This window comes from Sciurus carolinensis, chromosome 5 (genome assembly GCF_902686445.1).
Source record: "Sciurus carolinensis chromosome 5, mSciCar1.2, whole genome shotgun sequence".
NCBI lineage: Eukaryota > Metazoa > Chordata > Mammalia > Rodentia > Sciuridae > Sciurus > Sciurus carolinensis.
In genome coordinates, this window is record NC_062217.1 from 129,923,299 (window position 1) to 129,936,139 (window position 12,841).

Consider the following 12,841-nt stretch of genomic DNA (forward strand, 5'->3'; position numbering starts at 1 on the left):
GCTGACCTGGGCTGGGCTGTGTTCATTCATTCATTCACTCACTCATTCATTCACTCACTCACTCACTCATTCATTCATTCATTAATCCATTCATTGATTCAATGAGCTCCTAGTAGGTTCAAGGCCCTTTGTAAGGTCGTTCTTCCTAGTATGAACAATTCAATAAAGTAGGTGTTATAAACTCCTCGTTACATATGAGGAAACTGAGGCACAAACAAAACAAAATAAACAGAATACCTCCTTGAGCTCACACAGCCACCTGTGACTGTGTCCAAACATCCAGCATGGAGCCCACAGCAGGGGCTAGATAATACTGTGGAATGAGGCGATGGACTCGCAAAGGAAGGAGCAGGAGCCAGGTCCGTCAGAGTTCTGTATCTCCAAAGCCCACACTGCCAGGCCCTGGGCTCGTGGACAGCTGCCCTGTCCCAGAGGCCCGCCTCTCCAGTCTTGCCAGCTCTTCCCCTAGGTGGAGGCTTCTCAGGAAGTCTTCTCAGTCCCTGGGGCCACCCAGCTCACAGTGGACATGCTGAGACCTGGAAGGGGAGCGCCCAGACTTCTAAGTTTCGGGACCTGGGTTGGGCAGATTGGGTCAGAACTGGGCAGCTAGAGTCTGAGCTTCCCTGGGGTCTGCAGTGACCTTAATCACACAGGTGAGTGACTCAAGGCACAGCTGGACTCTTCCCCTCCAGTATCTCCCTGGTTATTGTGTTCATCGCCAACCTGGGCCCCAAGGGGGACCCCCACTCCTGGCCTCTTCCTGCCTTCCATCCTGATCTGGTTCCTGAAAGCCAGCACAGACTTCGGCTTTCATGTGAACTGCACAAAGCCAGGAGATGCCCTAGGAGCAGCCCTGGAGAGAAACTCTCACAGTGGCCTCAGCAGGGTCACCAGGAGCCTCTGTGCCAGGTGCTGTCTCAGACTCCGAGCCCCTCAAGCAGGACCAAGAGAGATGAAGGCCTCCTCAAGGGCTACTGTGTAGGCAGCAACCCAGGCCATGACACTCAGTCTGATACTGACACTCTGCCTTCCGGACAGCCCCTTGCCCACCCCAGCTCGTCCTGGAGGGCCTCTCTAGCACAACCCTAGCTTCACCCCACAACAACCACAGCATTCACTCCTGCTGTGCAAACTGCCACCTGCAGCCACAGTCACAGCGCAGTAACTGCCTGTCTCCAGGGCCCCACACACAGGATGTGAAACTCTAAAAAGATCCTGGCAAGAGAGAAGACAGGAGTGGAGCCACAGTGCTGGGACTTGCTGCCCTGGTCACTGTGCCTCTCTGAGCTTCAGTTCTCTCTCTCATCTGAACAATAGAAACAAAAACTATGAACTCCTGTCCCAGAGGCCTTATCTAGGTTGTAGATACATTGTGTGTGGCTCATTCGTGGTTAATTTTATTTTAAAATTAGTTCCCAACTTTTAAAAATTAGATTTTCATGACACCTGAAGTCTTCAGCTTTTACTGGAGAATGAGAAGACCTGGCTGGCTACTCTGGGCCACAGTCTCACCTATAACTGGCTGACCTGGCCGCAGCAACCCTTTAACTGGGCCATGCCTTAGCCATTTGAATGCAGTGCCCCCTCCCCTTGTTACCTGTGTCTTCCCCACCTGTATCACAGTTAAGTCATCTGCCCAGCGCCCACAGGCACCTGAGTTTGCAGGTGCCCAACATGAACCTGAGCCCGGCACAACCCAACCTTCCATTCTGTGAAGTCTACAGGCACTGTTATAGGATCACTAGGTGACAACAACCATCAGCACCCTGGACAAGAAGTCACTTGGATTGAGTGGGGAAAAATACTGCTGTTTCCGAAGATGACGCAGAGTCTGTAAATAGCTGGGGAGCCAGGTAAGTGTCAACACCTGTGTGATCTCACCTGGGCTCAGTGTCCTCAAGGCCTGGGCATGTGTTATGCATTCAGCCATGGCTCAACCTGGGGACTGTCTCTCTTCCTGATGCCACTGAGAACAGACAGCACAGGTAGGGATGACATCACAACCAATGGGGAAGGTGGAACTTTTCTCTGACTTAGATAGGAGGCAATGATGATGTTTGGTTTTCCAACGCGGGAAGGAGGATTAACATGAAGGAAGGAATCTGGGTTTGGGGGTATAGCACCTTCTATGACTCTCCAGTTCTATCCCACAATGTGTGACCTCAGCCTGGCCTTCAGGCTCTGTGATTGGGCCTCTATGACCCTTTGGGCTCATGCTCAAAGTGCCCTGACCTCTCCTGGTTTGGGTTGGCAATGGCTTATTCTCCTCTGGAACCACCTCGTTCTATCTTTGTGTCTCTATCTCTCAGACACAGTCATGTCTCTCGGACACAGTCATGTCGGAGCTGATCCCCAGGTGGACATTTCTCCCTGATCTTTGAGATCCACAGCCTCTGGCTACCTCTTTAGCTTCAATATTTCTGTGCTGTCTGTCCCATTCTTCTCTCTTGCCCACCCCACTCTGTCCCAATTCCCAGCTCCAAGTTGATGGTAAGGAGGACAGACATGCAATAACCCCAATCCTGATGTCAGACAGGGCGCAGCTCCAACACTGCCTTGGGCCATTCATTTCCCCCAACTCTTGGGACCTGCATTCCTCATCTGCAAATGGGGTTGCCTCTCAGACAGACATGACAAGCAGATGAGCTAAGGGCTGGAGAAAGACAGAGTGGAAGTGGTTGCGTGAATGAAGAAGCTCTCCTGGGGCAGGGCTGCTCATGCAGCAACAGGGTGGGGATAAACTAAGGCCCCAAGAGCAGGCTTGAGAGATAGCAGTGCATCTACCTGCAAGTGCTGTGCATTTGGGCAGGAGCTCTATTATTCTAGGGTGAGTGTTGGTGGGAGGGATGCCGCCTGGCTGGCCTGGATGGTGTGGAACAGAGCTGTCAGTCTTTGGGTTTGGGGAGGAAGAGTCAGCCCCAGAGGGCTTCGGACCTAGCAGGAGCACTGCAGGGCCACAATGCATTTCCAATATTTCTGGAAGAGTGTCTGATCTCTAGAAGCAACTTGAGAGAGGACAAGATTAGGCCAAGGAGGCCCATGGTCATTTAGTGAAGTAACTTGGGAGGTATCTTTGCTTATCTGCTTCCTCCTACCTGCCCTCTCCCTCTCTAATCCGTTCTCTGATCTCCACCTTTCTTTAACTCTCAGTGCCTTCATCTTTCTGGATTTCTGTCTGCAGTGCCTCTGGGGAGAGGGATGGCAGGGGGTGGTTTGGCCTGAGTCATCGATATAGAGAAAACACAAAGGTAGACTTCCATTATATTTGAATAAAAGCATGGTGGTCATATTTTGCAGTTAATCATGTTTCAGCATTTCTTCCTTTTAAAAAAGTCTGTTGAGATCCTCACAAAAATGAAGCTGGCCTTATCTTGCACGGTTGTGTTTGTCCCTCTAGGTCTCTGGCTCCTGTTGGGGGCCCATTCAAAAAACTTGGCTGCTCCGTCCGATACGGCCAGTAGGGGTCGCCCGCAGACAGGCCCGGAGGGGGCGTGGCGGAGGCGGGGCCTCGAGGCCGGTCCGGCCAATAAAGGTGGCGGCGCGAGGCCATCAGGGACCACTTCCTGGGTGCGTGCCCTTCGTTGCCGCGGTCTTTTCTCCCACCGCCTCCCGCCCTGATCGCGCCCGCGATGCTGGCGCTGCGCTGCGGCTCCCGCCTACTCGGCCTGCTCCCTGTCCCTCGCTCCGCGCCGCTGCGCCTCTCGGCGGCCCGCACCTGCAGCGGCGGCGGCGGCCGCAACCCATCCTCTTCCTCCTCTGGGAACCCGCTTGTGTACCTGGATGTCGGCGCCGACGGGCAGCCACTCGGCCGCGTGGTGCTGGAGGTAAGATCACTGGCCTGGACAGGGCTGGCCTGGGCGTGGGGGACCGTCCCGGGGCAGCCCTGTACCCGGCCCTCCGCTGTGCCTGCCGCGCTGCATGACCTTGAGCCTCCCACCTCGGACTCTGGGCCTCAGTTTTCCCGTCCCTGAGAAGGGTCATGAGCTTGGACTCATCCAGCCTCCCTTGGAATGGTGGAGGCGGGAGGAAGGGCAGGTGTGGAGGCAAAAGCTCAAGGTCATACGGTAGAGGGTGAAGGCCGAGCGCCCCGCCGCGGGCCCGTGCTGGGGGAGGGGTGCCGAGGCCCGAGTCTGAGCGCAGACCCCCAGGTTGGGGTCGTGTCCGGAACCCGCTGCGGGCCGCTGGGCTCACGTGGAGGCCCTTGCATAACAACGAGTGCTCCCAGGGTCCGCACCACGTCCAGCCCATGCGCGAGACGCGGAGTGCTGGGTAATGGAAGTGAGAAGTGGCTTTAGGCTGTGGCCCTGCTCCTCTGGGTAATTGAGTACCTGGCAGGCCACGGTCCGACCACCAGAAGAACACGAACCCGGGATGGCCCTCCTGAGAATGGGACAAGAATGGGGCAGTGTGCCGGGAGCCCCAGTTCGGCCCCTTCTGGGGGTGGACACTCAGCACCTGCCTCTTTCGCTTTAAGATGGAAATTAAGAAACAGTCTACAAAGTAATGGAGAGGAAGCCCTAGTGTATCCACACTTTGAATTAAGGGGCCGATTAGTATTGATTATCTTGTTTCCTGGAACTGTTGGTATTTAATCCTCAGCTTCCTCTTTTGGAAAATGGGGAGTACCTTCCATGCCCTCATTTGCTGTAAGAATGACTCTTGTAAGAAGCCGAGAGGCAAGATGCCTCCTTGGGTGGAGCTCCAACCTCCCCTTCCTTACCCATTCCTTCCTGCCTTTCTCTGGGCCTCAGTTTCCCATTTGTGTGTCCAGGAGCTTGGTCTGGCTTCTCCCTAGTCTAGGCCCTGAGTCTCTGATGCTTTGGGCCCAGCCCCTCTGTCATTTTTGCCCCGGAAGGGGGAAGTGGGCCAGGGTGATATTGTCCTCCCTTCTAATAGATTAGGAAACTGAGGCTGCCTTCTCCCAGCCTAGGGTTCAGGAAGTGTCTGCCAGAAATGATAGCTGCTTAGGCTGCCTCCCGGAGGGAGGGGAGGCTGGAGTAACAGGAGTGGAATGGCCATGTGGTTCCTTCTCACACTTCCTTGGCCACTGTGGGCTTAGGGTGGTGAGGAGGCTCCTTCCTGTGCCTGCCTCTGGACTAACCATCTTCTTTTTCCCTCTTCCCTCCCCACAGCTGAAAGCAGATGTCGTACCAAAAACAGCAGGTAAGGGTAACTGCAGCCTTCTGAGTGGTCCAGATGGAAGGGAGTGGGCAGAGTAAGGCCTGTGGGCTGGTGGGAGGGGTTTGGCTCAAAAACTGTGACCAGGTGGGAGTTCCACTTGAGGCTCAGCTGCTGGGTGCCATGGGGTGACCTTCTATTCCTCTGAGCCTCATGTTGGCTCTGCCCACCTGTCTAGTAGTAGCTGGGAGCCTCAGAACCAGTGGAAGGCACATATGTAAATTCTCAGACAACTCCCCACTCCTGCCCAGTGGGCCTATATCCCCTGGGACTCCTGCCACAAAGTTTTGGCACTGGGATTAGGGAGGGAAGCAACTTCTCCCAGTCATAGGTGAGTCAGCCAGAACAGAACCAGGAGGTGGGCCAAGGTCTTTCCACCCCCAGCTCACCTCCTGGGGGACCCAAGGGTGCTGGTCCCTGGTGCTGGGGACTGGTCCCATTGACCTGCCTCTCCCTCTACCCCTCAGAGAACTTCAGAGCCCTGTGCACTGGTGAGAAGGGCTTCGGCTACAAAGGCTCGACCTTCCATAGGGTGATCCCTTCCTTCATGTGCCAGGTAACCAGACCTCTGTGCTTCCTCTGTGTGTGCGGGTGACAGCAGGAGCTGCCTCCCAGGATTGCTGTGAACATTATAGAGTGGGTGCCTGGTGCATAGAAAGGCAGGGACAGAGGGCTGCTCTTTCACCCCGAGAGTCTTGTCCAGGTTGCTGTGACCCTTGCCTGCCCCAGAAGTTAAGCAATGGCACCAGTGGCAGGACGACCCTACCTAGCTGCATGGGGAGGTTAATGGCTTCCAGAGACAAATGGGGTTGGGGTGTGGATGTGCACAGGGAATGGACCTTAAGGCTTTGAAGGACCAGCAGACTCAGAGCCCCTGACCTTGTCCTTTTACATACTCCCTCGAGCCCTGGGCAAAGGAGACAAAGAGAAAGAGGTAGGAGGAGGAAGACAGGGCCCAGAGAGGAATGTGCTGCCCAGACATGGAGCTTCAGTTTCTGTGAAGGGCGTTTTTCCCTGTTAGGTGAGTGTGCTCTTTAGTAATATGTCCTACCTGTTTTTCAAAAGCATTAGTATTGCTGTGTCAGAGGCTTGGGGATCAGTGTTGGCAGCAAGGACTTCCCCAGGGGTCAGGACCTAGGCAGTGTTGTTGGTTTTGCCCTGTATTCAGGCAGACTTTCAAAGTCAGGGGTTAATGTCTAGAGCCAGCGGAGGCTAGAGGCAGGAGCATGGATGGTGTGATCTTTCTGAAATTCTGCCCAGAATTCTGTCCCCATTCCCTCCACCCTGACCCAGTGGCTGACATACCGTGTTGAGTGGCGGTGGATTGGGGCCGAGACTCCTGACATTCTTGATGCCTAGATGTGTGTTGAATGGGGTGAAGGCAGGGAGGAGCAGGCAGGGCTGTGGCGTGGGCCCAGCTGGGTGCAGCCCTTTGACCTTTCTGCTGCAGAGCTTACAGTTCTTCCTTTGGGTAAAGGGTGAAGCAGGAGCTAAGGTGACTAAGGCCAAGATGGGGCTTCCAAATTTGGAGAGCTTTCTGCAGCATGAGGTAGTGGCTCTCAGAGATCCAGACCAGATGACGGGCAACTGGATGCTTTAGCTGGACTCGGTAGGTTGCCTCTCTCACCTGAGTATCCCATCTCAGGAAAACTGCAGTGTGACCATGGCCAGAGACTGGCACAGGGGTGGCTATGAGGTTCTTCTGGTCACAGCACTCCAAGGAAGTCCTGGATCTTAGGCAGTCTCTGAGGAAGGATGTCAGCCCTGGGGGACCCAGTTCTGGGTGTGCCAAACACAGAATCACTGGACTTAGTGAGGGGGATGTGATGCCAGGACAGGAAGTGTGACTTAGTCTGGGGAACTGACCTGGGCCAGCTGCTGTTCCCCTAGGCCAGAACATGGCCCCTGGCTACTTCCTTGTTACCTCTTAGAGTTGTATGTTGAAAATTGTGGGTCATTTAGAAGCAACTCAGAATGGGTTATTTGAGGATTACTTAAAAATCTGCTCAGACAAAAAAGTATATTGTTCAGAAAGCAGGGTTGTTGTTACGACAGAAAATACTTAGCTATGCCTTATTGTTGCTCATTTCCCTCATTATTTTATTAGTCCTTATTTCATTGGATGCTTATCGGGCTGGGTGGGCCTTGAGTGGGTTGGGGGCTACTCCCAGTGGTACAGAAGCAACTCCCGCCATCTTGGTGTGGAACCACTCAGAAGGTGTTTTTGCGCAGGCAGGCGACTTCACCAACCACAACGGCACTGGGGGCAAGTCCATCTATGGGAGCCGCTTTCCTGATGAGAACTTCACACTGAAGCATGTGGGGCCAGGTGAGTGGGTGCTGCTGTCCTCCTCCGTAAACTTGCAGCAGGCTCATGGAGGCTGCAGTCCTACCTCAGGGTGCCCCTCCTTCCTTCAGCACCCCCTCGGCTCAGCACTTCTGGCTCCGTAGGTTTCCTAGAGCTTCTCATTCCAGGCTCTCACTTTGGAGAACAGACTTCCCTTTGGGAACTTGGGTGGGGGAGGGCCTGTAAGCAGAAACCCTGCAAGTTATCACCTGTGAGACCCCTGGTGGAGTATGGAAAAGGCTAGAGGTCGGGGCTGGGGATCCTGCTCAGCCCCTCCATGGAGAGCTTCCCTAAGGCCCTTTCCTGGAAGGCAGCAAGGGCAGACATGCCCCGGGGATCTGCCATGGTAAGCTGGTTGTCACCCTGCTTCTTTCTGGTTCTCTGATCAGCAGACTCAAATATCCTTGATGTGGTTTTGAGCCATCTGCTCTTCAGAATGGCTTCCTAGGTGAGATGCCCCCTGGGGTGTGGCTCACCTCTGCTTGTTTTTGCAGGTGTTCTGTCCATGGCAAATGCGGGCCCCAACACCAATGGCTCCCAGTTCTTCATTTGTACCATAAAGACAGACTGGTGAGTTTTCCATTCCAGGCCCTCTGAGAGTGAGGGGTTCCCTTTCAGCTTTGTGCATGTCTCCTCTGGGACACTGGCCCCCTCATATGTGTCTGTATGAGAAAGAGAGTTAGTGAAAAAATTGAGGGAGAATTTGGGTTATCCTGCAGCTGTCATAATTAGACTTCTGTCATTGCTGTTGGCTGCTGTGTGTTCTGCACACGCACACAAAAGGGTTCCTCTGCCACACACTCTTGGAAAATGCTGCAGCTGTCAGGCCTCACGGTGGCCTGAGTGCAAGTGGATTCCACTGGCTTAGCCCAGCATTTCCCAGGCTACCACCTCCCTCCATGGGCTGTACCTTGGAAAACACCTTGGTGGATGCGCGGATTTCACAGTAGGTTTTCATCAAGCATCGCGTTAGCTAAGACCTGCAGATAACTCCTTTGGCTCCCTTTCCCACATGACTGGGCTCCAGGGATGTCTTTTCCCTGGAAAATTTTCCACTAAGAGATGAGTTTCTTCACTTGGAGTCCCTACTGTCCTAGCTCTGGGGCCACTGGGGTTGAAGGGACAATCGCTGACTGGGAGCTAAGACTTAATCAGGCCCACTTCCAGGATCTCCTAGGTGAGATGGACACCAGCTAGTCTATCCCTATCCATCAAGAAAGATGGGACGTCCAGGCTGGGCAGGTCCTCTTTCTCCTTCCATGGAGCCTTTAATAGGCCTCCCACTTCTACCCTTGGCTGTTGCTGCTCTTGGCTTCACTGGAGCAGGACTAAGTGCCTTTCACATTCTTGGAACTTTCTCAAGTCAAGAGCTGCTCAGGGCTTCTGTGTCCCTCCACACCTGTTATGTTGGCTCTCTCTTCAGAGTTCCTGACTGTTAAAGAGGTTCCCTTTGTATAGATGTCTTACTTCAGCGTAGTTCAATATCCTATCATCTCCTTGGGCAGGACAAAGAACAGCGTACTTGTCACAGACCAGGTTACCAGGGCTCAGGCCAAGTGGCCTGGGGCAAGGTCACAGTGTGTGGCAGAAATGTCCTGAGAGCTGGGCAGCCTCTGGAGTATGTGCGGGGAGCTCAGCAGGGCTTGGATGGAGAATTGGGTGAGCCAGCTACTGGGGTTGGGGGTGCCTATCAGAATTGGCAGATGTTCCCAAGACAGAGTGGCCGGGCTGTTGAGTGACCTTGTGCTGCTCTTGTGTCTGCTTGTCCTGTTCCCCCTCCCCACAGGCTGGATGGCAAGCATGTTGTGTTCGGCCACGTCAAAGAGGGCATGGATGTTGTGAAGAAAATTGAATCTTTTGGCTCTAAGAGTGGGAAGACATCCAAGAAGATTGTCATCACGGACTGTGGCCAGCTGAGCTAACTCACAGCCAGGGTGCTAGGACAGCAGCTAGGACTTGCCCAGGTCACTGCCCAGGGCCCTTGGTGAAGGTGCCCCCATGCGCTGCCGGTGCTGGCTCCACCGCCACTGTGTGTGTGCTTGAGGAAGGCTGCCCGGGAACACGCCCCTCTGCAGGACCCCAGACCGCTTCCCTGACGGTCCCCTTCCTCACCACCCTGTTTCTTGGCAACTAAGATGACATCATGCCACACATCCCATCAGGCATTGCTGATGATCACCTTGCCCAAGTTCATCTGCAGTGTGGGTGACAATGTGGAGACAGGTCAGCATGCAGTAAAGGTTTCTACCTTATCCTTCACCTCGGGGACAGCCGTTTGCTGTAAAAGGGCTTTGATACCTGTTCAATGTTGTCTTCCTAATTGTAATAATTTTATAAAGTTGCCTGGAAATGAAGCTGTGACACTATACCATGCTGTGATGTGACTGAGTTCATGGCACAGGACTCAGAACCTCAGAGCCTGGCCTTTGAGACACAACTTGGGGCTTTTGTAGAAGCTCCCAAGATGCCTTTCCTTCCGTCACTGTGAATCCCGTTGGTTTGCTGCTCTCATTTTTGAGGAGGATCTGTGGGTGGAAGCGGGTGAACCTGGGAACAATCCTGTTGCTAGCTGTGCCTAGTCAGTGTGAATCACTGTCAAAAATGGAGCCTGTAAGCGCCCTGTGCTCAGGAAGAAAGTATTTCCTGGTGGGCTTTGCTTTTTATGTGTGTTGAATAAATTTAATCTACTGATGATGTATATAAAAGATTTCTAGAACATTCTTTGTTCACCTTAAATATGATAATAAATCCTATTTTCTATAAAAGATTCGTGTTTGTGGTTTTAGAAAGAAACTGGAGCAAAATTTTGTTGTTTCAATTTCTTTGAGTGTCATGTACTATGCTAAGGACTTTTTTTTTGTTTTTGACAATGCTGAGGATTGAACTAGGACCTTAATATGTACTAGGCAAGGGCTCTACTGCTGAGCTACAGCCCTAGCCCTGTGCTAAGGACTTCTGTGTGGCCTGTCATTTAATCACCCCAGCAACCTGGGAGGGGATTTTTGTTGTCACCCTCCTTCAGAGATGAAGCAGATCCCAGACCTTATCTTACCATCTATGCCCCACTATGGGCACTGGTTCCAAGTAAGTCCTGGCTCTGCCTGTTAGGGTTCCCTCATGGGGTGGTGGGGATTAGGTATGATCCACGCGAGGTGCATAGCACATGACTGTGATTAGGACTCAGTGGCAAGGATGGTGACATGTCCAATGGGTCACGGTCTTAGGAAAGGGGAGAAATGCCTAAGCCAAGAAAGGAGTGGACTTTCCTTTTGTATGTGGGTGTGTGTGTGTGGTGCTGGGGATTGAACCCCGGGCCTCATGTGTGCTAGGCAAATGCTCTACCACTGAGCTACATCCTTAGCCCTTTTCCTATCCTCGATGTGCGACTCTTAACTTGGAGTTCGGTTGTTTCTGAATTCACAGGGAGGGCAGAATTGGGGGTGTGAGGGGCAGAGTTAAAAGTTCTTAAGCACTAGAGTGCTATGTGGTCAGGGAGGTGGGGGGTCAAGCAGGCAGTCCTCAGAGAAGGGACTTGCGTTCTTGAGGCATCTAATACAATCCTTCTGCACACAGTTCCCTGAGTCAGGTTCTTTGAGGTCACTGACCAGTGCAGTCACTGAGGTCATGGTGATAGGTTGGGTCCTTGAGTCATGGAGTTCCATGAAGTCAGGGTTCAGTTGTGTGGGTTGGGAGCTCAATGAGACTGGGAGTTTTCAAGAATTTCTCAAGGGCCTTAGAGTAGAGAAGCGGGAGAGGGGAATGGGTGTCCCATTCACGATCATAGATACTCTCCATTTTTCTTACCTGGGGCCCTGCAAGGGATTTCATTTGAAGATGGGATCTTGAACCAAATAATTGGTAATTGTTCATCCAGTCTGCGTTACAGATGAGTAAACTAAGCCCCAGGAGTGATGGTAATAGCCCCAGGTGACCCCGTGAGTTCATTGGCAGAGCAATGGTTAAAACCCTGATTGTCCAGAGGGGTGGCACAGGTTCCTTTTGGGGACATATTGCCAAAGGTTTGGAGTCACGTTCAGAGTACAACTGACTGGAGGTCAGTTGTGATGTTGCTCTTGACCTGGAGCACTCCAGGTAGCAGAGACAATTTGAGGGGCAACCCCTCAGAACCTGACCTACTGACTCCATACTAAGTTCTGAGGGGTCTCTGGATGATAATCCCTGGAGGGCTGTGGTGAGTCACTCATTTAATCACCCAATGTTTCCTTCTTATTGAGGAGGGAGTGCATTTGTCTCCATCCAGAGGTGTCTGGCATGGGGTAGGGTGGGGCAAGCGTTTTCTAAAAAAAGTTCCCCAAAAGCAAATCCATTCCCTGCAGTTCTCTTCCTGGTGCTCTGTGCGAAGTCCTGACCCTGGTCTTACTTATAAAGGAAGAGCATAGGTAACACACAAAGCAAGTATTGGCTTGTTGTTGGCCCTATGTAATCAATACTTAAGGCATAAAAGGAGCAATGAGCCATACATCTGCTCTGGTAGATATAATCATATGTGACTCCATGTAAACATGTTTTTAAAAGTCTGAAATAGCAATTTTTTTCTAAGACAGGATATCTTTTCAAAATGACTTCGCTGAGGTACAATTTACATATAAAAAAATTCGCGAGTTTCAAGGGTGCATGTCAATGACTTGTCAAGCACATACATTGGTTAATCAGTACCATTTAAGATACAGAACACCCCATCTTTCCAAAATGTTTTCCCCAGCCTCTTCCCAGGTGTCACTGAATTCTGTCATTATAGGTCACCGGTGCCTGTTATAGGACTTTGTAGAAACATCATCAAACAGGATTCACCTTTGCCTGACTTCCCTAGCATAGTATTGGTGACATTCTAACACACTTCTAGGTTCTATAGAATTTTGCTGCATGAAAGGAATTTCTTAGATATTTCCTAGGCCTGGCAAAGCCTAAAACAATGTTTCTAGGAATCACAGGTCTCGTACAGCCTGCAGATTCCTGGGCCATGCTTGGGACCTAATGAATACCAAACCATATGTGACTTACCCCAGGGATGCAAGGTTGGTTTAATGTCTGAAAAATCAATTAAAGGAACACAATGTATTATAATATATTAATACAATATTAGAGTAAAAAATAAATGTTACATGGCATCATAATAGATACAGAAAAGCATTAAAAAAACCAACACCCTTTTATGATATAAAAAAGAAATCCTCAACAAGCTAGTAATAGAAGAAAACTTTCTCTATCTAATAAAAGGCATCTGTGAAAAACCCATAGCTAACATCATATTTAGTGGCAAAAGATGAAAAATGATGTTTTCCCCTTTTACAATCA

At 51.7% G+C, this 12,841-nt stretch overlaps 1 protein-coding gene across 1 annotated transcript; it reads left to right on the forward strand.

Annotated features, from left to right (window-relative positions):
- Window positions 1-3,536: 3,536 nt before the first annotated feature.
- Ppif (peptidylprolyl isomerase F) lies at window positions 3,537-10,217 on the forward strand. The gene is made up of 6 exons (XM_047552974.1): window positions 3,537-3,824; window positions 5,133-5,163; window positions 5,646-5,734; window positions 7,411-7,507; window positions 8,020-8,095; window positions 9,312-10,217. Exons 1-6 carry the CDS (start codon window positions 3,630-3,632, stop codon window positions 9,445-9,447), a joined length of 624 nt encoding a protein of 207 aa, XP_047408930.1. The 5' UTR covers window positions 3,537-3,629; the 3' UTR covers window positions 9,448-10,217.
- Window positions 10,218-12,841: the final 2,624 nt, after the last annotated feature.